Raw genomic sequence first — 27173 nt, 5'->3', positions numbered from 1 at the left:
GTAGCCAAAACCTCACCTGGTACCTCTTTTCACAGAACTGGGCTAAGTGCTGCCTTAACATTCAGTGTTAACTGGGGGCCTTTTCACCCTCTGCGATGGATGTCTTTCCCGGCCATGACCCTCTGCGGGAAAGACACCCGGATAGCTGCTGCCAGTCAGCGTAGATACTAGTGAACGTGGTCCTTACTAACGCGAACTGGCTAGCGTTCCCTCAGGTCTGGCAGCAAAGCTTAACAAAACAGCCGCAATTCCTAACCGCGTCCACTCCGAGCTCAAGCCTCCCGAAGCTGCGCGTGCGCGCTACCTCTCCCACCGCGCACGAGCATCGGCCCGTGGGCGCGTGCGCCTGCTCGGGGAAGTGTCGTTCTCGCTACGAGCTGGCATCGCGAGAGCGGTTTTGGGAGCGCCGTAGCGGAAGCTCTTCTTCAGCGCTCCTGCTGAGGAGGAAGGAGCAGCCGAGGTGGGGAGAAGGAAGAGGGGGCCGCTCGGAGCGGAACCCCGGCGGGCTTACGGTGAACGGCAGCTCGGTGAGTGGCAGCGGGAGCGGGGAGACAGCCAGGGCCCCGGCATGGCGTCGGAGGCGCCCTGCAGTCTCATCCGTGTGGCGGGCAAGGCGAGGGGCGGGCGGGCAAGGCGAGGGGCGGGCGGGCGGCCCGTTCCTGCCCAGCCTGGGGCTGTCAAGGGGGCCCTGGCGGGCGCCAGCCTGCGACCGGGAGCAGAGTGCCTGCTTGTGCGCGCCTGATGAGCTGCTTGGCCTGGGACTCCCCCTCAGCGTGGAAAGCAAGAACGACAAGCATGGTTCTATTCTCGAGGAACGCAGCAAACGAGCAGGGGGTGGGATGAGGCAAAACCTTTCCTCCTTGGCCCAGTAATTATTAACTAACGAAGGGGACCAAGTCCCCTGCTGAGTGTCTTTGGGCGCCTTTGCGTTTTTGAGCCAATGGTATGTCTCGGAATAAGCAGGTTCATATATGTACGTATGAGTGGGTAAATGATCGGATGTCAATACGGGGTATTTTGCTGAATTCAGACTTCCCATGCTGGATTATGCCACTAACCAAGATTCGAGTATAAACGCGTATAAATGCAGAAGTTTCACTGAACGCAGGTTTCAGTAAATAGTGTGTGTATGTGCATGCAGGTGGAGAACTATTCTCATTTTATTTTTTTATTTCTTTTACTTATATCCTGCCTTTTTTCCTTCCAAGGAACTTAAGTTAGCTTACAGAGTTCTTTTCCTCCTCTCAGTCTTATACTCATAGCAACAATGGTGTGAGATAGGTTGGACTGAAAGTCATCGAGTGAGTTTCATGGCTGAGTGGAGACTAGAACCCAGATGTTCTGAGTCCCAGTCCCACACTCTGAACCACTACATCAACTAGCTAGAAATGAAATTTTGAGATGCACTGAGTTCTCAATTCATGCAATTGAATTCTATGCATAACTACTCAGAAATATTATATTATTATTTTTATTGTTACATTACATTCATATTCCACTTTTTTTCCTTTGTCAGGAACCAAAGGGGGTTTACATAATTCTATGTTATACTCACAACAGCCACCCTGTGAGGTAGGTTAGGTTGAGAGTGAGTTGACTGGCCCAGTGTCACCTAGTGAGGTTCATGGCCAACTGGGAGCTAGAACCTAGTTCTCCCAGGTCCTCAGTCCAACACCACTTTTGTCTCTCAGAATACTTTGAGAGCAAATGTAAGAATAGGTGCTGAACTGGCAAGCGATACTTAGGCAGCTGAGCCTAAAGAAAAACATCATGAAAACAAGTTCTGGTCAAGTATATAACCCCACTGATTTTTTTCCTCTGGAATAAATTTCACCAGAAGTTTGAGCCAGTGCTGCTTTATAAAAGCATCCTTTGTTTTAAAATGGTAAGAACCTAAGAGCCATGCTGGATGAGAGCAGAGGTCCATTTCATCCAGCATTCTGTTCACACAGTGGCAGTCAGCTGTGTGCAACACCCCCTCTCATTCATGTTTCTCAGTATTTGGTGTACATAGACATTCTGCCTCTGATACTGGAAATAGCACCTGCCACCAGACTTAGTAGCCCTTGGCAGTCTTCATGAATTTGTCTGAAGCCCTTTTAGAGTTGTCAAAATGTGTAGCCATTGCTGCATTTCATGGAACTAAATCCACAGTTTAAATGATATCATCTTGGGATGATATGCTGTTATAAGGAGGTTGTATGCCCATACCAAGCAGGTGAACCAGGCAGATTTTGAAATTCCATATTGCAATTGATAAACCTATTTTGTGCTTGGGTGGAGATGTCGTTGATGGTAGTGTCACCAGTGGATCTTTCTGTGTGCTGAAAGAGTGCTGTAGTTTGGAAAGCTCCACCACCTTAAGGTATACACATATGCTTTTGTATTATACCTTCAAAGGAAAAGTGGATAGTCCCCACTTTCATGTAATTACATATTTCTGACTTTTTCCTGCAACCATGTTCAACCACTTGTTACAAGATCAGGCACTTTTTAGATCACTGTTTATAACAAGTAATAAATTGATTTTCCTGTTTCTTTTTTGGATCAAGACTGTGTCTAGCATTCTAAGGAAGTAAACATGTTACTTTTAGGGTCTCTTCCTGCTAAGTTGTAACATTTCGTGCTGTACCTACAGTGCTACATTGCTTGTTTTGCCAGTTGCGGGAAAAATGCCATACAAATACATCCACAGAAGTTAATCGCAATTTAAAAAAATTAAGCAGCCAATGCACTACATTTATATAATTTGTAGAACACTGATATTGAGTGAGAGCACACATGAGAAAGAGGTGACTATTTATAAGCTGTGCATATTTTGTTACTGGCACAGTAAGGAAATGAACCATTGTTCTTGCCTACTGAAGATCTTGCATAATTTCCCCAAATAGTAAGGAGAGTGATTTGGTTCTCTAGAAAAAGATGATTGATTCTATTGCCCTCTTCATAAGGTTAAGGCCAGTCCTCTTTGTAGCAGTTTGAAGACCATGTGGATGCTACAGAAAATCTAATCAGGAATGCAATGCATATGCTTATACATAGCCAGATATTTCTATCAAACAAAAACTGGTAACAATTTACCAAATCTCCTGCTTCTGTCATCTACATTTCTTATGGGATTAATTAGTTTATATTAATATGAATATGCTGAGCTATTAAGCACTTGCCCACTCAGCACAGTCAACTGGAAAATTTACCTAAGTGAGTGAGGGATGAAGCACCTGACCCATTATTTGGTAGCCCAGTATTTTTGTATGTGCGATGTAGAGGAAAATAAGGGTACCTACTCATCCAGTATAAAAACTGTAGGCTATCCTTCTATATTAACTGCATTTCTGCTGGGCAGAACTCATCTTGATTGGCCAGCAGAGAAACTGTGAAGATTGGTGGCAAAGATATGGAGTATTTTTCCTCTTTGAGGTGTAGAAGGCAAAGTATCTTTCTACATGTTCCAGCATGGAAAGCAAAAATGGTTGTGGCATAGGAAAGGAGTGCTTTTCCACATCACCTCCATTGTTCTTCACCATCCAGCATGGAAATTCAGTGGGCTAGTGTCAGAGAAGGAGGGGAGAGATCTATGCCTTCATGAGCACATGGCTTGGTATTTGTGCTAATTGAGCAGGGTTTCAAATCTTACACAGAGACAGAACAAACGAGGGACAAAGGCATGGTTAAGAGCCAGTGTGATGTGGTTGGACTGGGGACCAACCACATCACTCAAGTGCAATTCTAGTTCTTATTTGGTCATGGAACTCATTAGGTGACTTTGGGCCAGTTACAGACTCAACTCATCCTACCTCTCAGGGCTGCTATTGTGAGAATAAAATGGCAGTATGGAAGCTACTTTGGCTCTTCACAAGAGGATAAAGTGTGGGGTATAAATGCAATGTAGCAACAACAACAACAATATAGTCTTTGTTCTCTACCAGACCATTTTATGAGTAAAAAGCAGAGAAGTATAACTCTTTTCAGACTACTTTTTGTGCTGATTTATAAAGTCACACTATCCTATGATTTCTTTAGGCATGTGTCTAAGTATGTACATTAAAAGTTAAACCTTATTAAGAGTTGCCTATTCCTCAATAAATTTGCATAGGTTGTGGAATAAGCCTGAAAGATAAGGTCAGTATCAGAAGCAGTAGCCCTTGCAATATCGGTGGCTAGGGAACATGAGCAGGAAGGTACTACTGCACTCATGTCCAGCATGTGGGCTTCTTACCCCATTTGGTCACTATAGGAAAGAATGCTAGATTAAATATGCCTTTGGTCTGGACCAGCATGGTTCTCTTATATTCTTATTTCTTGGTCTGAAAAAACAAAATGAAACATGAGAGGTTATCTTTTTAATCTTGTTTACTAAATCAATATTCAGTAAGTTTGACATTTTGGATTTTCCCCTTGCTTTTTGTAATTTTGCCTGGTGTTTCATGTCCTGATGGTCTTTTTTTCTTTCTTTTTCCTGTTTAATCCATACATATATATTACTTTCAGTACTTTATTTGTAAAAGGAAGTGAGAGGAGTTAAAAATGATAGGTAGTGTGGTAGTATGCATAGCAAATAATAATTTACTGAGAATTTTTTATCTTTACATTTAAGTTCCTTTTGGCATAGAACTCTGAATTGCTTCCTCATTTAAGTCCCTGTCACTAGCTGTTATATTTCTTCTCTCTCAGAAGTTTTGAAATATGTTTTGTTCTTGAGGTCAGAACACTTAAAAATGGACATGCAAATATATTGTCAACTAACCTTAGGTGAGCTGGTCTACTCACGCATATATGTCAGTGCTTCTTATTGGTTAAGTACTCTTGTGATGTGCAACTGACTCTCTTGAAATGTGTTATCAGAGATGATATGAAAGTCCTGCCTGTGGTGGGTTGATCTCTGATTGCTTATTCACACTTACATATGTCAGTGTGTAATTAGTTATCACATGATAAACCTGCATATGTGAATCGCTCAAAAGCACTATCATGCTTAGTATGAATACATAATTTCTGCTGTTAGAAACTGAATCATTGTGAAACTGCAAAAGTACATCATCACCAAGCTATCACCAAGATTATTGTGTTGCATAATCTTAATTTTACTTGCAATTCATTCAGAAAAAATGGAATGGATGAAATAATTTGTACAGATAGAAAAGGGAATTGTGCTAACAATGCTGCTTACACAGTTCCATCTACTTCCTTTCATTTATATTTTTGGTCATCTATATGTGACAAAACTTGAATTAAGCCTATAAGAGCCATGCCTGATCAGACTAAATGCCTGTTAATCTGGCATTTGTTTCACTGTGACCAGTCATTTCGCTTGTGTTCATTCTCTTACAAGAGGTATTTGGAGGAATATTGACTCTGATACTGAAGGAACTATATTGCTGTCAGGCCTACAATCCACTGAGACCTTTATCCTCCATGAATTTGTCTAATCCCCTTTTAAAGCTTTCTAAATGGATGTCTATCACTACAACTTGTAATAGTTGAACTCATTATCTGCTGTGAAGAAATATTTCATGTGTGCAGTTCTGTTGGTAATTTTTGAATTTTTTAAAAAGTTGGTCTTTTGTGAGTATGCTCTACAGACTGTCCAGTATATGTGATAGTGCCTGGTCAATTTCCCTGTATGTTTTAACTGTCAAAGGAGGTGACTATGCTGTGCTGGGGAATGTAAGAAAGCTTAATTCTTGGTCACTGCGCATCTGTTCAGAATAGAAAGACAGCACTTTCATACTGTGAGATGCTTTTGCCAGGATAAAGGAAACAAGCTAGGGTTAAATCTAGTAAAGACAGAGATGTTATTGGTCAATAGAAAGTCTGCATCTGATTTCAAACTGCCGTGGAATGGGATGTTCTCCCATCTTAAATATCAGGTCTGTAGCTTGGGACTGGCCATGTTCTTAGAACTTATGTTGTCCCTGGGTCTTCATTTAGTGGCAAAGATTGAGTTTGTACAATTGCATTTAGTGTGCCAGCAGCCATTTTTCCTGAATAATCCTGATTTGGCAACAGTTAGGCATGTCTAGGTTACATCATGTTTAGACTACTGCAACTTATTCTACATCAGGCTATCCTTAAAGCATCTGGAAACATTAATTAGTACAAAATGCCACAGCTAACATGCTAACTGGTGTACAGTCCTGAGACAATATTATTTCAATAGTGAAAAACCCACTGTGTTTTCCACCTATTTTCTGAGCTCTTAGTTTTAACCTTTAAAGACCTAAACAACTTATGATCTGGTTATCTAAGGGACCATCTGTTTTATTATAAATTTGTTCTGTCTTTAAGATAGGAAGGAGGGACAATTCTAAGGACACTATTGCCTGTAGATACCTGTTTGTTGGACACGTGTGAACAGCTTTTCCTGGGTTGCTCCCTAATTACGGAATGCCCACCTCCAGAATATCCCCTACTGCTCTCACTTTCAGAAAAAGACTAATATTATCTTTTTAACATAGCTATTTTGATGTTTTTTAAACATTTGTATTGTTTTGTTTTAAATAGACTGCGCATTACTTTGACTGCCTTTTTAGTAAAAAGCCCCTTACCGAAATAGTAATAATTTAAAAAGTAGTATATCTTTATCAGCAGTGGTTAGGGCAATTTTTTCCACTGTGCAGCATACTGATGAGACTTAATTTTAGGATACTATAATCCTGTGTACACTTGGATGGGTGTAAATACCATTAAATATATTGTGCCTTTGTTCCACATGGAAAGGGCTGGACTAAGTAGGCTTGCACAGATAACTACTTCAGGGTGGAAAGAGAAAGAAGCAGCACATGCATACAACTTGTTGAAAACATACACGTGTTTCCTCTCAGTAGTAGCAAGATCGCTATTTTCCAGCATTCAAAACTTAATGGTACAATGCCGGGAAAATCTTTTTCTTCTAGGTAGCAAAGCTTCTGTGGTAGGTGGTGGTAATTGCAGCTAATGTAGTGTATGGTTTTTTTCCACTCATGCCCACATATTGTGGGTAAGTTTATGTTTCAAAGTTCTTATAGTATTTTTAGTTTTGCAAAGGGCATACATTTCCTGCAATACCATAGCCCCCACCTTTTCAAGTCTTTTCTTTAAAGGAGTTGTGTTCCCTCTCCACTTAAAATGTAATATCTACAGTGTCTTTATAATTTATACTAATAATATATATGTGCATTTATATGCATATAAATTGTAGTGTATTTAAATGTGGGTTTTTGGGGGCATGTTGTTCTGTAAGAAATATTTGCACTTTTAAAAACCTTATACTTTTTACCGCTGAAAGATAGTAATTATAATCGAGGTTAATATGGAAAATCATATGAGGTTTGTACAAAGCCTTAACATATCATTGCTGTTTGGCATTAAGAAGATCCTTCCTTAACAAAAAATACTGCTTTACAATCTGGTGTTTGACCTTTTCACTTTTAGTAAAAGGTATGAGCAACAACTGTCTACTTGTACTTTGAATTTCAGATCAAACTAAACTACTGGCAAACTGATAGATCTAACTAAGCTGCTGACATTCTTTGCTCTTAAAATATCAGGCGATTCCACCTCCAGTTTCTTCTATTTTGAAAAGATTTTATTGTATAGAATAGGCACCTGTTTGAAGGGCATTTCTGACACAGCTGTTCTATTTCTTGAGGGGATGGTATGTAAAAATGACTTGCTACTCTCCTGTGAGTAGCAAGCAAAATTAATTTTCAGGACCTAGGTTGAGCTGATAGCAAGACGAGTGATTTGCCTTCATTTTAAAGGAAGCTTTTTTGAAAACTTGTCAACCCACAGTTTACTAGGTATAGTTTCAGAGAGGGCCTGTGGTAGCTCAGAAATCGGAAGGAAGAGCAGTTTTTCCCAGAGGAACCCACATTCTAAGTATTCGTGTTTAGGATGCGTCCTTATCCTCGATAGTAGAGAGAAATGCCACGCCCCGGCACGGTAGAAATCGGCGGAGGGGGTCAGCCTCAGCCCTTACTAAGACGATCCGAAGTGTCACGTTGTTGTTTTTAAATCGAGAAACTGCACCGATCGGTGGTTAGAGCTTCTTTGGGACGGGGAGGTCACCTCAAACGTGCTTTCACTGTTTCCCAGGGAAAGGAAGAGCCTCTCCTCTCCTCTCCTCTCCTCTCCTCTCCTCTCCTCTCCGGTAGGGTCCCATTAGAACTCCCGATCTTTGACTTACAGGGGGAGTCGGTTTATACAGGGAAGGGATTTCCCTGCCGTAGAAGGAACAACACGTTGTGCCTCCTGCCCTGGAGCGGAGCACAGAAGCCGCGCGCGCGGGGTGTGTGTGTGTTGCCGGGGAGGGGAGGGGACTGGGGGGGAGGGAGCGCCGAGCAGCCGCCGCGCTAGAGGAAGGCTGGCTGGGGGCCGGTCTGCTGCTTTATCCCCTTCGCCGGCTGTTGAATGAGGCGGGGGGTCGGCACCATGTCTTCCCCTTCGCGCTCCCATTGGCCGCGGCAGACGCCACTCGGCGCTTCCTGACTGCGCCCGGGGCCGAAGGAGAGGCTGCGGAAAGAGGAAGCGGCAGCGCGGAGTTGAGCGGAGAGGAGGGAGAGGCTCTGGGCGCGGTCCCTGTCATTGATCCGGGCTGCTTCCCTCAATGCTCCGTCTTTTCTTCCCCTCCTAGGGCGGATTGGCCCTCGCTGTCTATGCGAAGGACGGAGCCAGAAGGCGAGCAGAAAGGGCAGCGCGGACAAGAGCGAGGGCTGAACCGGGAGTCCCCGGAGAAGGTTTCAGGGAGAGCGCCTTTCCTACCCAGCCCCACCATTGCCGTCCACGAGCGGCCCGAGCATGGAAGCCGTCGCCAAATACGATTTCAAAGCCACTGCAGACGATGAGCTCAGCTTCAAACGCGGGGATATCCTTAAGGTAAGTGGTGCACAAAGGAGGAGAGATTGCCCTCTTGAGGCTTGCGCTGATATGATTGCCCCTTTTTCGCTGGAAACTCCAACACTCACTTTGTAAGGCTGTGTATCTCCCCATCTCCAAATGTAGCTGCTCTATCCAGTTTATGCAGAAGCACTTTTTGATATTTTGACTGTTTAGCTAGAAGGCAGGCTGATGAATTATAGTAGCATGTTGTGATGGTTCATGTTACAGACCAATTGTTAGTTCTTTCCCATATAGAAATCTTGTCTTCCCTTTCTGAATTTGCCACTGCCTGTTCTTTTGCCTGCATAACCAGAAAGACAGCACTACCACCAGAGAGTGCTGCTAAGAATAGTTCACTGTTGTTATGTTATGTACATTGGCTCTGCGTTGAAATTTTATACAGCTTCCCTGTGCAATTTATATACTTCTAGCTTCATTATATAGAATGATGTTATGCTGTGCATGTACATGCAAAGTGATGATGCTAAATGTATCATGCAAAGCAGACTTTATTCGGGGAAAGCTTATGTCACAGTCAGCTCTGAAGTGTTGCTTTTGTTAAAACTGTATCGGGCAACTGCCTCCTGAAATTCTGTATATCACTGCAAGAAGGTTCAGAACCAGTTTGGTCAATTTAGTTTCCTTAGAAATAATGATTGTCTTATTCTGGCACTGGATTATACCTGTAGGTGTATAGGCTTCATTTTCTTTTTTCATATTTTGATGAATGAGAAATTATTTAGTAGAAACTTAATAAAAACCTGGAGAAGTTTCAGGTGAACGTGGATAGATTGAGCACTGTGTACTTGACCTTTGTATGGTATGTGGTTTGTGTAATTACAGATAAAGGCCCTGATCCTGAAAAGTTCTTACAGAAGCTTACCAATAGCAGAATAAAAATATGCATAGTTCTGTAAGAACCTATCCAAAGGCGGCATTATTTATTTAGTGTAAAATATTTATATCCCATATTTCTGTCGTAACAGGCCTCCAAAGGTAAATCAGAGAAAATAAATACATGATAGAAGGAATAATGTTTCTTTTTAACAATGGGGTGGCCAGACAAGGCTCTTGGAAGATGACTTTGTAAAATCCCCACTCTCCTAGCTTTAGATATTGCTACTCCATTATACAGTAAATTGGTTAATGGCTAAGAAGATAATCATTGGATACTTTGTTTGAAGTGCAAAAAAAAAAAAAAGCAGGGAGGACAGTGAATGTCATACTCTTGCTTCCATTCACCCTTTCAGCACTGACTTTCTGTCATCCTCATGGAAGAATGAATCATACATATTGTTACCTTGAAGAATTCGTTGATGACTATAATTTGCTCATATTCCTTCCCAATAAAGTGTAAGAACTATGTATTCAGTGATTTAAGGTTAGAAGATGGAAATGTCTGTAATGTTAGAAATGATACATTGTATTCCTTTGAAGGAAAGGGACTAATATGCAGAGATCCTATTTTACATGTTTATATTTTATAGATAATGGTTTCTAGTACTAGCAACATAGACATTGTGCACTGAAAAACGGGGTTCTTTTCAAGTTCCAGTTTAATATGATGTCTGCTTCTAATAGTTGGACATTACAGTGTTAGGTATACGGTCAAAGTTGTTTAGTTGAAGACAGCTGAATGCTTTCCTGAAAACAGCACATTGAAGTCCCTTTTAATTTTGTGTTGCATGGATTTGGAGTTTGATAATCTAGGTTCATGCCTTGGCTCACAAATGGCTGTTGAAGGTAAGTTCAGCCCAGGGATGCTGACCAATCCACCCAATGAGCTTATGGTCAGGGAAAGACTGAAATTGGTTGTCTCCATGTCTCAATGGAATCTTAAGTTCATTGTAGTGGCATTACAGAAAGAAATATTCAAGTGCTGTGTGTGTGTGTGTTTCCATACCAGACCTGGGTAATGTAATAAAAATTAGACTTTAAGCTAGTACAAAGAGAGAGATTTTCAAATGGCTAATGTACCATCAGTTAACTGAAAAATTTAGATACATCTACTACATAGATTGTGCTTAATAATCTGTTCTATAAACTAGTCAATAGATGTTCATAAATATTGGAAAACACAAAATGGCATAAAGAATGAGTAATAAAAATTAGTACATTGACCATCTAAAGCAATCTGTCTAGATTTTTGTTTTACTTCTGATATGGACCACAGCGGGAAAATTGATGAATACATCCTGCTTCAATGTGCTTGTCTTCCTTACATGAATATTTAAACTACTGGTGAAATTGCAATTGGGGTGTTATCAGATAGAATGATCATATTCTTTGAATGCATTCAGAAATAGTGAGTTTCTGTTGCAATAACAATAACAGCAGCAGCAACTAGAAGTACTTAAATGATTAATAACACCATGTCTTGTACTTTGAGTAGAAGGAAAGGTGTACGCTGTCTGATTCCTGTTTCATTTTCAGAAGATAACTTGCCTATGATGTCATAGTACCATTACTGCAGTATACTCATACATTCTCCACTTGATTGAGTATAATTTGAACTACATCCATTAGCTGTATGCTCATTAGTAACCTTATGGCATGGCTCCAAAAGTGAATGAAGATACTTAATCTTTTACTAAAAACTGTGTAAATAGTTGAACACTAGCTTGTAAGTGTCTTAGACTTAAGTATGATATGTTTTGAATTTGGGCATGCCTGTAGCACTGTGCAATGATGCTGAGCTATGAGATCAGAATTTTCTCATCTGTCTTATTAAATGGCAAAGAGACTTTTTTGGTTTTGTGTAGGTAGTGTGCTTTGTACTTTTCCCAAACTGAATCAGGCAGTTCAGGCATTTGAATTAAGCACTTACCCTTGTACGCAATTTAAAATATTTTTCCAGCCTTGCCTGTATTTGAGGTGGCTCACAATAATTAAAACTAGAAATCAGCTTTCTGTTTAAAGAAGAAGAAACAGAAGACATAAAACCAAATTTGCCACATCAGCTTGTAATGCAAATTCCCTATATATAGTTTTTTAAATGCTTTTCTGAAGAAGTAGGTTTTGTAACCCTTTCTAAAAGACATCAAAGGCATGCATTGTTCTGCCAAGCTTCAGCTGAGACTGTTCTTCTAAGACTGTGGCAACTACAGACAAAGACCTCCTCCTTGCTGAGGTGGTCTTCATCTCTCAGAATGATGGAATAGGAAACAGGCAGCAAAAGAAATATTAATTGACAGAGGGACATATCAAAGACAAGACAGTTCTCAGCCTCCATGTAACAGTGGCTTTAGTCCCAGTAGAGAATTGTTATTCAGAAGTGCTCTTGAAGAAGGATTCATTGCAAAATATGCAAGGTTGAAATAAATGCTTTTTCTGTGTACCTGGAAGTTTGTTCACTTTGTCTTTCCTTCCCCCACCAACTTCTTATGCACAAGGCACAAAGAATTTCAGAGAGCTAAAAGGAGTATTTGAATTGGGTTAGGAAACTGGTAAACAGTATGGTAGCTGCAAGATAGGTTAATATATACTCTTAACTCTTTTCATTTTTATAAAGGGGTTGACCATAGCATTTTTTCAGTTGATGCTCATGAAACTTCTCAGATGGCAAACAGAGCAGTATACATAACTACAGCCAGCGATTACAATGGCATGCAAGAGAATACTGGGATTTCCCTCTTTCTGAGAAGAGGTGCAGCCTCCATATTAGATGTAACTGATAACATGTGTCCCCGCAGTTGTGCTACTTGTGCTTCCAAGTACAGGGCTGGACTCAGGAGTATGTGGAGGCTGCAAACATGTCCTGATGGACTGACAACCATACACTGGTCACAGGTGAAGATATCCCATCCAGCTTATTTCCTGTGTATATTCTGAATGTTGTTAAAAATGGTATTATACTTAAGAGACAATATTTGTGAATTCCAACCTTATCAGCATTAATTTAGCTATTTTATGAATTGTACAAAATATATTTTGATGATCTCTTTAGAATTCTGCTTATATTTGGTTCCTTACTGTAATTGGGATCACTCTGTATTCACTTGAGGCTACTAGATACTCTTCCTGAGAAACTAATGTGCTCCTGAAAGATTTTTGCCTGTTGGTCTTTCTGCCAGATGACCCCTGTCTGAGTGTAGAGTGTGCTAGTACTTGCTTTTGACCTGGCATGTGGTAGAAGAAGAGAGAATAGATATGCTGATTCTATTGGCTAATGATGGGACAAGTCCATTCCTTATTTCTTATCTTTTAAATTCTGTGTGGCATCATGCAGTAATATATTTAATATGTGAGAGAGAACATAAAGTGTGAATAGGCAGCAGTCCCATTATTTGAATGTCCTAGAGCCAATGCACTGCATTTTCATTACTTCACAAAATATCAGGAGCGACAGGGAGTATTTTCCAGAATGCTTGAAAGATTGTTAATACAGAGAAGTGGAAGTTCCATGCTCATCTGCTTGGACAGCTGATGAAAGCTGAACAATTACTGTCAAAGGGTACTTAAGAGCATCTGTTGTAAACTGATCAAACAGTGATGTGTTGCTGGTTTTAAAGATAGTTTGCAATAAATCTCCACTAGAAATTCCATTCCTTTACACCCTATTTTAGTGACTCCCTGTAGCAGAGGGATCATTCAGTAGTTTCATTGTTGAACAGAAAGGCATTCCTTGTGGGTTGAAGGACAGGATAGTTGTAATTTCTGCCATATTAGTCCCTTAGTTGGCTTTTTCAAGTGCTGAAGGCTGCATCTTATTTTGTACTGATGCCAACTAAACTTCAGTCAAAAGTGTTCACATGACCATTTTCCAGTAAGTTTCTTTTCTTTTTCTTCAAATCAGATGTCAAACACAGTTGTGTGCTGATACTGCATTTTCAGTTCCTGCATTAAAAAAAATCTGTAGCTTCATTGTACATTCATATTTGTCTGGTCTGAGATGGATAAAAAAGGGAAGTAAGGTTTCTAGTCTACACTTCCTTCTCCCAACCTTTCCGTGATATTACCTATGTTAATTCTTGCAGATTTATGTTTAGATTGCCAGCGTATTGCACACATTTCTAATAGATACTAAATTCATTAAGGCAAAACAGATGTGTGTTCTATATTGTAGCAAAACACATTGATACATAGTGGAGACCTCGATGCTACATGCCTTTTTCATGTCAGAAGCACTTTGCATATAGCAAGCTGGCATTTTGGGGTTTAACCTAACCTTCTTTCTGACAAGTTTGTACCACATAAATGGTTTAGAAACTATGAGAAGGCTTTAATCAAGGTACAATTTGAATGTGTGTGCTTCCACTTCAAGGATTTCTCTTAGTGTGTGGAACTTATAAATTAAGAGCTTGCTCACACTTCCATATTCATATGTAAGCACTGTACCATGACATTTGAGTTGCACAAATTGCCCTTAGAGTAGAATTACTTTTAGAATTTCTATGGTGATGTTCTTTTTGTTGGGTTAGAAATCAAATGCTATGGACTGATTAGAGATTTGAAAGTATAATGGAATAACTGGTCAGGGAAGTATTGGAAATTTGACTTTTTGTTTGATGAAACTAGAGCTGAGAAGTGAGAGAGACCAAACCGATCAGTTGAAGAGCTTAATGCAATGGTATCAATTTGAGTGATAGTCTCAGTATGTCAGTTTTCTGGAAAATTTTGAATTGAAAAAAATCCCATGCAAATTCCCCTGCCACAGAAGATTTTCATTTTTTTCATCAGAAAATGTTTTGGCATGCTAAAGTGAGAGCAGGCGACATGTAGTCCAAAGCTGTTGGAGAATCACAGCTTCCATCATTCCTCTCCATTGACTATGTTGACTTGGACTGATGAGAGTTGAGGCCTAAAATATCTAGAGGGCCACAAGTTGCCAAGAGAATGTACTTCCCTTATATTGCTTAAATATAAGTGGGGAAAACAAAGCTATTGAAAACTATTGAAATGCTAATTAATTATACCAGCCCAAAGAAATACGCATGATATGTGACAAACACATGGATTCCTGTGAAGCTCAACACTCTTCCACTATGGGAAGACCCTAGGGACTGGGATTGTTCATGGGTTAAATAACCCAATTTTATTCAAAGAACCGTACGTTAACATTGGGTTGTTTAACATACACATAACCCATAGTGTCCAGATTTGCACCATTAATCAACCAATGATCTGGCCAGTCAAAGCAGCAGAAGGTCTCTCACACAACCTGGCAAGCCATGGGTTAATTTAACCCATGATGTGCCATTGGCACATGTGAATCGGTTGTGTTAAATGGAGTTAGGGTTAAACTTTAAAAGTGGCAGGAGGCATTGACATGTTAGGACAATCAAAAGGACAGCTAAGGGGTCGTGCGCATGGCTACACCTTTTTGACCTTTGAAAAGCCTTGGCTTTGTGTTGAAATGTTGGCCTGTCTGACCATCATTTAGCAACTAGTATGACTAGCTATTGCTAAAGTTTATCAAAAATATTCCAAATGTGTGTTCCTCTGGTAATTAATATTATAGGCTACAATCGGTGCCCCGTCTGTGAACCACATGATTGTTAATTCTCACTTCAGTTTTTGTCTGTTTTCCATCCCTTTTATAGAATGGGAACTTCCAAAGATGGGCTGCTTTGCATGTTTGCTGTGTTGCTTCAGAGAAAATAGTAACAGTGTCGCAGTGCAACACTGGTATACATTTTAATATCACTGTTCTGTGGGGCCTATCTCTTTTATGTCCATTTTTATTTTATAACCAGCATTGTCTCAAAACTGAGTGGTGGGTGAGCCTCAGAAATTTGAAGAGTCTAGCTTGGAAGACACTTTAGAGAGATGCAGACAGTTATTTAAACAGGAAGAATATGTTTCATTATAAATGCATGAACAAACCTGAGAAATTATGGAACTCAAACTACATTTTTGGTTGTAACATTTCTGTAGTACATTGGAGCGCTTGTTAAAGAGTTTCCAGGTATCTGGCTCCTTCAAATACTGTTGTTGAATCTTTCAGTGGGTTATTGGTTGGTCCTATCTGCATTGTCTTGATATACAATCTGCACAACATATTGGTACTATGGCAACAACTAAAAGACCTTCAGGGAACAGCATTTCTTTCAATCTAGTTGTGCTACGACTGTATTCTTAGTCTCCCAGGCTTCTTAATTAAATGACTGAGGAATTCAGGCTTGTGTGATTCCAGGCACTACTTAGCTGTCATTTCCCCCAGAATGTTACTAGTTTGAAGTGTCCATGTGTGAAAGCTTGCTCACACAAGCATTCTTTGTGGGTGGAAAAAAGGTTACTTTTGAATTACATCTGAGCCAGCAAGTTCCAGAAAATTTAAGTAGATGATCTGGTGTGTCTAACTGGGATTTGAACAAATCAGTTCTTTCCATGAAAAATAACAGCACTTGGCTTCGGTAGTGCTACTTTAATTTGATCAGCTCTTTATTCTGTTTTCAAAAGTAACATGTTTGTGAATTTTAGTAGTTGAATACAGATTCCTTGGTGGGGAGGGGGGTTAAGGATATCTTTAGAATTCACAGTCAACTTTTTCACTCATAGCATGTCGGATGAATTAATCAATTAACTGTGCTCAAAATAGCTTCATCTGAACTACTTGATTATAATCTTATATGGTTCCTTATTTCAAAGTGTATCAGGAACTAGAACAGTGGGTTATAGGAAACTTGTTCACGGTTCGTTTTTGGTAGCTCAGGATTGGATTTGGTATGACATTCAGAGAACCTCCTGAAGTTTGTTAGTGGATAATCTCTAGGATACTGTCCATGAATTGGAAGAATTAATGAAGGTGTATAAGATCAGAGTAGGTAATTTAATTACTGCAGATAAGTGTTATTTGGAACACCATTTAATGCAAGAAGTATTTGTGCTTGTACTGGGAACATCTGAAAACAATAGCCTTCATGAATAGTCTTCATGTTCATTCTGATTCATAACTAAAAGTAGCATGGTATTTATTGTGTACTTCTCTGTGTGCGGGAAGTGCAACCACATCTTCCCGCACTGAACACCATTCACCAGATGGATAAATTGCCACCCAGTAATACCATCATCCTGTCTGAACTGGGTCTCAGTTAGTTTAGCCTCAAAAATTACTATGTCCATTACTGTGTATTGCTCAAATACTATTGGGTTGGTGTTGGAAGAAAGAAGTGTGCCTGAGGCCACCAACATTGATTTAATAAGTGACTGAGGTTTGAATTGGGTTCTAACATGTTATACGAATACACATGGTATTTTCACACTGAACATTTGACCAGAACATGTAGTGTGACAGTCTGTGTTGGAAATCTGCAGATTGTATGTAATTCTGATGCTATGAACAAAAGAAGAAATCTCTTCATTTCCACCTTTCACCGCCCTCCCCCAATTGTTTTTCTTCTTGCTTGAAATTCTCAATAAAGTCTACCTGATAAGCTCTAATTTTTATGGGGGATGCACTATTTTACAACTTGTAGTTCAGGTTCAAAAAGCTGTTGATTCCCACTACACCAACTACATTGTTATCCAGAACTGCTTTAAATGGAGTAAAACAACATGCATTGAACACAAGCCCTTACTACCTTGGTGCAGGCACAGAGTTTCTGTATCATACTTGTAATTCTACTCCTGTTAATTCCTCTTCACCCTCTTTTGTTTAGTGGGTTATGATGCTAAGTCATATAAGAGTGATCCATTTTTCTGAGATATTAAGGGTTAGTTTGTTATACTTCAATGTAGCACAAGCAGGGTTCATGCAGTCTTCTGTGGCATGTAATATGTGGGTTCTTAAAATCATAAGTCACCTTCTTAAATATATTTTTCCAACTACAGACACCATATTACAGTAAAAGTAAAATAAGTGCATGTTTTTAAATGGCAAGTTCATATATAATGCTAGAGAATTATTGCTTCGCCCCATGGTAGTTGTGCATGGTAGTTTCTTGAGGCTCTGTTTTTATCCAACATGTTTTTTAAACATCCAGATTGACTGGGAATGGTTATCTGGAGATTTGAGGTGAGGCAGTTGATGATCTGTGTTGTTGGTAACTTCCTCCAACAGAAAGTCAAGGAAAGAACAAGAGGAACGGCTATCCTTGACCAACAGCAAAGACCTAGTAGACAAAGTGGCAGCTATGGGAATTCTGGGGGAAAGTGACCATGCCATACTTGAATTCTTGATTCTAAAGGAAGCAATAGCCAAATGTAGCCAAGCACGTATCCTGGATATTAGGAAAGCCAATTTTAATAAACTCAAAACAGTGATAAGCAAGATCCAATGGAAAGTGACTGTAATGAGAAAAGGAATCCAAGATGGATGGAATTTTTTAAAGGACATTCTAAAGGGACTATTGCAAACAATTCCAACAAAGAAAAAGGGTAGAAGACAACGGGGGGGGGGGACCCATATGGCTTCACAAAATGCTTAGAGATGATCTGAAAACCAAAAAAGGACATGTATAGGAAGTGGAAGGAAGGCCAGTCTGCAAAGAATACAGGCAGGTAGAGCAGAATTGTGGGTATGGTGTCAGGAAGGCTAAAGATAGGAATGAACTGAGGGTAGCAAGGGATGTTAAAAGCAACAATAAAGCATCTTTAGGTATGACCAAACTTAAAGACGGGGGAAAGAAATGGAGGTTCACCTACTCAATGTGGATGGCAAAATGATAGCAGATGATAAAGCACAGGCAGAAGTGCTGCATTTCTACTTTGGCTCAGTCTTCCCAAAAGAAGATCTATTACCTTCCTGGTGAAAGGGAAAGTACAAGCTGAAGAAACAGGATGGAAGTTCAAGATTGATAGGTGAACGGTCAAGAATCATCTAACTGAGTTGAATGAGTTCAAATCTCCAGGGCCTGATGAACTCCATCCTAGAATCATAAAGGATCTGGTGGAAGAACTCTGAGAACCACTGTCTGTTATCTTTGAGAAATCATGGAGGACGGGGGAAGTGCCAGATGTCTGGAGAAGGGCTAATGTTGTCCCTGTCTTCAACAAAGGAAAAGAACAAGGGAACTACAGACCTACTGACCTTACAGTCAGTCTTACATGAATCCCTGGGAACATTCTGGAGCAGATTATAAAGCAGTCAGTCCGCAGACACCTTGAAAACAATGCAGTGATTACTAGAAGCCTACATGGATTTCTCAAGAACAAATCCTTCCAGACTATAATCTGATTTCATCTTTTGATTGGATAACCTCCCTGATGGACTGTGGGAATGCTGTGGTTATAATCTATCTTGGCTTTTGACAAAGTGCTCCATGATATCCTGATTAACAAACTAGCTAAAAGTGAACTAGAGCCTAGAAAGAATGATCTAGTTCAATAATAATGAACTAGAAATAAAGTTTATAAAGAAATAAACTTGGCTTGTTTTAGCCTCAAGTAGAGAACACTGAGGGGAGATATGAACACACTGTACAAGTACTTGAAAGGTTGTCAGAAAGAGGAAGGACACAGAATAACAAGCCAGATTCTGGCTAGATATCAGGAAAAATGTGCTGCCTGTTAGAGCAGTATGACAAATGGAACCAATTACCACAGGGAGGTGGTGGGCTATCCCATGTTAGAGACATTCAAGATGCAACTGGACAGCCATTTGAGAGGGATGGTTTAATCTGGAGTCCTGCACTGAGCAGAGGGCTGGACCCAGTGGCCCTCTGGCCCCTTCCAACTCTGCTCTTCTATAGATCTATGAACCAGTGCTTGATGGGCACAGTAATAGGCTTGATGTGGGCTAGTAGACAGAAACATAATCCAGACAAGACAGAGACAATACTGGTTGTGGGTGGTTTGTCTGTCTTGCTAGATAGTATTCATTCTGTTTTGAAGGGAATTGCATTGTCTTAAAAGATCAGGTTTAGTGTTTCAAGGTGCTCTTGGGCTGATGCTTATTGTAGCCACAAATGGTCTTGGTGGCTGACACCATCAGCTGATGACCACCTCCAGATGATCTGCTGAATAAGGGAGGTGGCTACAGAAGAAAGATGCTACCACTATGGAAAAAGACGTCTATGGAATGCTCTCCCCAGAGAGACTTGTCTGGCACCTATATTATGGTATTTGCATTGCTAGGTGAAAAATGCTTTATTCACTGGGACATTTTTAAAAAACTCTTTGTTGTGCTTCATACCTTTGCACAGTTTTATTTAGTGCTTCAAAGTTCTTTCCTCTCGCTGATCATTTTATATTATTAATGTGTGCTGTTTCTTATGTTTTGTATTTTATGTATTTAGTTTATGCCTATACAACTTAGAGAACTTGGATTATTTGGATTGCCTAAAACCATAATGAATATATACAAATATTTTTAAAAACTTCAGAAACAGCGTTGTACTTTTCTTTCTGAATTCAGTAATTGTGATGTCATTTAGCTTTTCTCCTTACATATCAGACAGTGTGCAGAAAAATCATTTGCCCTGCTTAAGTGTCATAATGCAAAATCAATCAGCCTTTGTTTCCTTGAGTGGATGTTAAATACTACTTGCTTGTATCCTGGTTTGTCCACCAGGATCATGTGCTTTCAAAATATTTATGCTATTGAGAAAATAATTGCAATGTGTATGAAAGAACTTCACCCCCATCTCCACATATTAGGACTTGTATAATAAGTTTTAGATTGTTCTCAAAAACTGGAGGGGAGCATTCATAAAAATACTGCTGCAGGTGGAACACTGTGCTAGATGAACTGATACTTTGAAATTACTAATATGTTTTAAATTAGGAAAACTGCCTTCCTTACTTAAAGATCTTGTTTCCCATAGAAAGCTAACTGCTATCAAAAGGAATTGGTGATTAATTAGGGTCTTGAAATGAGGTTTAATGGAGTAGTCATCTTTCAAACAGCTGTTTGGAACTCTGTTTAATTGAATAGCTGTATTTCTAATGAGCTTTATGGTTGTATATTAGCAATGTTGTGATAAACCAGCTGGGACCAACTGGTACTTTGTCATGATGCCAAATATGGATGCCAACATTTTCAGATAAAGAACTATCATGGCAAGATTGTGCTCTAAATTTTGAGAGATCTTTAATGTAATAAATAACAAATTCTGTACCCTGATGTCCAAAAAAAGAAAATTCCATTGTCTATATATTTGTTAAATGCTTGTGGAATGGGAAAACCTGTTTATTTATTTTATTTCTCTCTTGCCCATCAGTTCAAAGGCTCTCTGGGTAGTTTGCAGAGGAATTAATTTTATAATGCTATGGTAAATACCAAATTAGAGGAAATAGATTTCTTTAATGTAGGTTTTCTGGTAGCTGGGTGATTCACAAGCTATACTTTAGCAAGTTGTTACATTTTGGCAGTAAAATGTATTTATTAACATTTATAATAAATATATGGCGGCATATTTGCAAACTGTCTTCATTGTTTCCAGTATGTTAGAGAGCAGGAGGGGTGGTGAGGAGAGTCAATGTGATGTGGTGATTAGAATGCTGGACTGGGGATGAGAGAGATGCAGGTTGTAGTCTGCATTTGAAGCTCACTGGGTGATTGGTGCTAGTCTCAGCCTCTCAGCCTAACCCACCTCACAGGGTTATTGTTTGGAGGATAAAATGCATCTATGTAAGCTGCTTTGGATTCCTCAAGAGGAAAAAGGGTGGGATATAAATGCAATGCAATAATCATAATAGAGAGAACTAAAAAGTTTACAGGTGGGGTGGCTGTGTTTGAGTGTTTTGAGATTTCCAAGAACCATCTGCTGTCCTTTGACAATCTATAAGCCATATGTTGCAGGCATACTGCTCTGTAATGTTTATTTTGGTGAGCTGCTGCTGTAACCCTATCTTGTCCCTTGTGGTAAAATGAGTGAAATTGGTGTTTTCTGATTAGACTGTACCAGTGGGAGGTTGTCACATCTTATTCCTGCATAGAGGCCAAGTTACTTTAGTTATTTTTTTAAGAACTTGGTTAGTCATCTGCCTGATTAGGTGTCTTGTGGCTTACTGCTCTTGTGCGGTTCTCATGTTTCTATGCTGCTCATTTAAAGTAATTGTACTATATTAGGGGAATTTGAAGATGCCATGAAGTAACAGGTTCTCTAAAAGCTTTATGAAGTCCCCGATTCTAGAATGTGATAGTATGTGGAAGCTTTGTGAGTAATATCTGGTTCCCACGGTAATTTTCTTTTTTCTTCTAATGCTGTTTATAAATTTAATAACGTCCCCTTTCCCCTGTCCCATTATACTACACATGCTTGTTTTTATTGTTTTATTACCTGTGTGCCATTGAAATGGTAATTCTTGGAAGAGGCTTTCTTTTGCCCATGCAAAACATGCAGTGGCACTAGGTATTGACACAGTGAATAGCTGCTGCTTGACATCAATGCAAACATTGTGTGGCTATGTTAGGCTAAGCTATGTGTTTGTCTGTCATTATTCCATTACCTGTTACAGTGTAAGAGAAATTTAATGTATAGGGAATGTTTTTTCCAGAAGCTTCTGTTTTAACATATGAGCAAATAAAATACACTGTTCAAGCAGTTTTGCAGTTTTGCATTGTGTTCTTGATAATGCTAATTATAGCTGTAACTGCTATATTGTAACTACATAACAAACATCTGATAGATTTCCTATATCTCTGTGTGTTTGTGGGTGGGGGGAATGTTTCTAAACTGCTGCAACTAAATGTTAACGTGGCAGATGTGCTAAAAATACAAGGGCAGATGTGCTAAAAATACAAGGGTACTTTTCTAGGTAAAATTCTGAACCATCACTAGATTTACTGGTTCATCTCTGTTTGGGATATATTCTTATCACATGGAGACGTTATGTAGTAAAGTGGTTTTCTACCGTATCATCTGCTACATTCTTTGCTTTTCCGTCTTGTGTCTGGTAAAACATAAGCTTGGAGATATAGTGCATGGGTCCTCAAACTACAGCCTGGGGGCCGGATCCAGCCCGCCATGCCCATTTATCTGGCCCACCGTGCCCATTTGGACCCGCTGTGCGTGCGCCCACACATGCATCCGCCGCCACCCACCTCGCCCTGGGTGCGGGGAGGCAGTGGCTTGCTTGCTTGGAGAAAACAATCAAGCCGCTGCCTCATGCGCCCGCCTCACGGCGCGTGCCCACCCCCACCTGCCCCTCCCCTCCCCTTGCTGCACGCCCCACCCCTGCCTCAGCGCGTGTGCCCACACGCACCATCCCTGCCCCTGCACAGGCCCACGCACACTGCCGGCATCACCTTTCCGGCCCGCGCCCATCACCAGCACCTTTCACCTGGCCCCCTGGTTAAAAAGTCTGGGGACCCCTGATACAGTGGATAAAGCACTGAATAATGACCTGGGATTTTGGGGTTTGGATCCTCATTCATGGAGATTTGATTGGCAATGAAACAGTTGAAGTTATACTCATGCAAGACATAGGAGGTGTTGGACAATAGAAAACCTGACTTAGAGAGTAGAGTCATAGTTTACTTCTGGCTCTTCAGGTGATGAGGTGGTAAAGAGTGCATTTGTACAATTAGGCTTTGTGACCATTTTGTGACCTAATTGTGACCGTTTCTGGGTTGCTCTTACTTGACAATGGTTATCTATCCATGCCTTCATTGCATCACTTTTAGACAATTGCAGTGTGGCCTATGCTGAGCTACTCCTGAAGCTATAGCTGGTTTAAAATGTGGCAAGTCGGCTGCTAAACACTGCACAGTCCTGGGACCATATTACTACTGTCTTGAGAGACCTGCACTGGTTGCCAATTACTTTCAAGGCTCAATTAGAAATGATGTTCTGAATCTTCAAAAGTTTAAATGGCTTAGGGCCTGCCTGCCTAGGGGGATCAGCCGTCCCATTATGAACTTGCCTGGGTAGTAAACTCTGCAGGAGAGGCCCCTTTGTGGGCACGATTAACCACAGCATGGCATAGTGGCTAAAGTGTTGGACTAGGACTTGGGGGATCTGGCTTCTAGTCCCCACTTAGCCATGAAGTTCACCAGGAGACTTTTGGACAGTTAGACTGTCAGCCTAAGATACTCCACAGGGCTTTTGTTGTGAGGATAAAATAGAGAGGAGAACTTTGTAAACTGCTTTGGGATTCTTTTGAGAGGAAAAAAGACAGGACGTAAATGCACTAATATGATTATGATTTGGGGGGCAGATATGAAAAGGCTTTCTCTTGTCCTAAACTGTAGAATGTGCACTCTTCAAGAAGTACAATTTGCTTCTACTCTCTTGGTTATTGGAAATCTCCTGAAAATACATATTTTAAATCTATTACTGTAAATGATGAAGTGGTTTAATATTTGTAAGGATTTAATATTTTAAATTGCTGTGCACTGCCTTGATGTCTTGTTAGCAAATAAGGAGCTATTTAAATGTTGATACTAATAATTCAACTATTAAGCTGTTGAGCTGTCTTGAATGAGTGACTCCTTTTCAGTATAGCCTATTTCACAGGGCAATTATGGGCATTAAATAGTCCTGGAGCCTTGAGGAAGGCATAGAAATGCAATAAAATAATTGCTGTACTAAATTATTATTTAGGAAACCATTGGCATTCCATTTCTGCTAAACCCTGGCTTCAAAACAAGTTCTGTCAATATAAATAAAATTGATGGTAATTACACATTCCCCATGTCTTGATCATGAGAACAAAATGGCATGGCACAAGAATATGTATTCCTGACAGAATGCATTCTTCTAGCTGATAGCAAAGAACATATTTTATTATTTGTTTGTTTGTTTGTTTAAAGTTTTTGTATGCTGTCCCCTTGCTATATAGCCTCGGGATGGCTCACAACGTAGGCAAATTGTAGCTCTTGGCAGCTTTCAGTAGCTGTCCAGGCCGCCCTCTTCACAGCCAAATTTTTCGCTGTGCTACTGTTTTTCCTTTCCCTGCTTCTCTGGGAGAAAGAGAAGTACATTCTTTCTGCCGCCACAAAGTTGCATGGAAGGTAAGTGTGTGAATGAAGGAGACGGTGCAAGCAGGGTAAGGAAATAGTGTATAGAGGAAGATGTGATTAGGAAGGCATTGTTTGAAATGAAAGTATAGGAAAGGGGGTTGATGGGTGTGGTGAGTGTATGAGGAAGATTGGCTTGGGTAATCATTAGGGGGAAAAACCCATGGAGTTGTTTCTCCATGCTCCTGTGTGTGTCAGGCACACAGTGCATAATTTGCGCAGCATGCAGCTTCCTATGCCGTCCAAACCTAGCAAGGTACACAGTGGGAGTGGTAGCTTCAGAAAACCACCCCAGAACCTATAGCTTGTTGTAGGTTCTGGGATAGTTTCCCAACTTCCCCTGCCACACCCCTTGCCAGGTTCGTATGATATGGGAAACCTTGTGCCGTGAAGGTAATTGGGCAAATAGTGCAGCTTGTAACTGGCACATGGGGACAGACAAAAGAAGCCACAGTGTCTTCTCTTCCCGTGAACATGTGACCCAGTTAATGGGAAAGAGACGCTGGGAGGGGAGAGTATGAACCTGTGTTGCTTTCAGCGATGGGGTTCAGATGACACACCGTGATTCACTGTGGGTTCTTTAGCCCACAGTGCCTATTAATTTCAAACTGCATTAGCAACCTCTGATTGGGATTTCCTGAACAGTGGTGTAAATCTGACCTCTAACACATGTTAATTTACAGCTAAATAGAAGATCATTTTACACTAGTCATGGCAGTTTCTTTTCTGCACTCCTCATATGCTGATTACATGCAGTGTGATTTGCCGAATTACCTTTGGAGCAAAGCCTGTGTCTTCCAGACCTGGTGAGCTGCATAGTGAAGGATGATTTCAAAACTGCACCAGAACAATACAACAAGCCATGAAATCTGTGGTGTTTTCAAAGCCACCAGTGTCATGCATCTTGTCAGCTTCAGGCAGTATGGAAAGATGTACATCATGAGGGCAATAAGGCCAATTGCATAGTTTGTACCTGGCATGTGCAGCCACTGGGAAAAGAAACCTGTGTGGATTCTTTCCTACCAGTTGTCCAAATCTGGGCATTGTTTCACTCAAAGTTGTGGTTTTTTGTCCCACTGTATATATAGTGTATGCTTTTCTTTTTTAATGTTTTAAAAATCCCTGTATAAGGTATTTCTTAGGACTGGCACTCATGATAGTTTGAGATTAACAGGACAATATTATAGATGTATGCTCAGAAACAGGTTCCATTTAGTTTATGGCGCTGTAGTGGAGAGCCAGTGTGCCATAGTGAATAACATTGTTGGACTAGGACTCAAGAGATGTGGATTCTAGTCCCCATTCATCCATGAAGCTCTCTTACTGCCTTTGGATTAGCTATTGACTCTAAGCCTAACCTCCCTCACAGTTGGGAGAATAAACTGAGAGGAAGCGAATTTTGTAAGCAGCCTTGGGTTCCTTTCTGTAGTCTCGATGTAATGCTATTATTACATTACATTAATCTCCCACCTTTCCTCCTGATTCATGGGTGGTCATATGAGTACTTAGCTGAAGACACTAACCATACCACTGATGCTGTCTTGAATAAAGTATTTTATTAGCCAACTATTTTGGGACTTTCCTGCACCTCCATATGCACACCAGAACCACCATGCTTCACAGAATGCACATTTTATTCTCTAGAAGAGATTGCAAAACACAGAAGTGCTTGGAGGGCTGGTTTTTAGCTATACCAATTTGTTCCCATGCCTATAATGCTATGAATGGTAGTAAAGCTTGCTTCTGACTTAGGTTTTCGGTAAGACCATAGAAGAACATTACAGGCTAAATTCTTCTACTAGAAAAGTAGCCTTTAGGATCTAGAGACTTTTCTGTAGCAGTTTCATTTAAATTTAAGGTAAGTCTCTTAATATATTATTCTAGACCACTGTCATAGCCATGATATATAATTTAAATTAATAATTTGTCCTAGGCTTTTCCCTCACTTGAAAGACTACTATTAATATGCAGCTACATCTTCAAAGCTGTTGGCAATACAAACCAAGAAAGATTTTGACTACTAGCTAGGCAGGTAGTAGGCTAGGAGAAGGGCATTAGTTATGCTAAAATAGCAAATTATGTTTCCCTTTCGGCATTTCAGTTAGAAATGTCAGATTAATTAGCTCTCACTTGGGGTTGCTTTCCTTTTGCTATTTGTTGATAAATATTGTTAATTTATGTTTGGTTTAGATCTCAGCTTTCGTTCATGTGCATTCGCTTGTAAGAAATTTTTAAAAGCACAAAATCTAGAGATAATTTATGGGTGAGCTACGCAATATTTTAAGCCATCCTGCAAAGCGGCTATGCAGTGTGGGATTTCTCAGAAGAAACCACTGGGTCTGACAGTCAGACTTACAATACTTTGTTCTCCCCATATTTTCCTCTTAGTCCTCCAGCTAAGTTCCTTTCCTTTCCTTTCCTTTCCTTTCCTTTCCTTTCCTTTCCTTTCCTTTCCTTTCCTTTCCTTTCC

General features: G+C 40.2%; 1 protein-coding gene across 1 annotated transcript in view; it reads left to right on the top strand.

Annotated features, from left to right (window-relative positions):
- Window positions 1-374: 374 nt before the first annotated feature.
- GRB2 (growth factor receptor bound protein 2) overlaps window positions 375-27173 on the top strand; it is a 58397-nt gene continuing 31598 nt past the window's right edge. Inside the window, exons 1-2 of the mRNA XM_044453680.1 lie at window positions 375-527; window positions 8615-8856. Of these exons, the coding sequence (XP_044309615.1) occupies window positions 8779-8856 (78 nt within the window). The 5' untranslated portion in view covers window positions 375-527; window positions 8615-8778. The remainder of the gene's footprint in view (window positions 528-8614; window positions 8857-27173) is intronic.

Source organism: Varanus komodoensis, unplaced genomic scaffold (genome assembly GCF_004798865.1).
Source record: "Varanus komodoensis strain SLA01 unplaced genomic scaffold, ASM479886v1 scaffold7_1, whole genome shotgun sequence".
In the NCBI taxonomy this organism is placed as follows: domain Eukaryota; kingdom Metazoa; phylum Chordata; class Lepidosauria; order Squamata; family Varanidae; genus Varanus; species Varanus komodoensis.
This window is presented reverse-complemented; position numbering and strand designations above follow the sequence as displayed.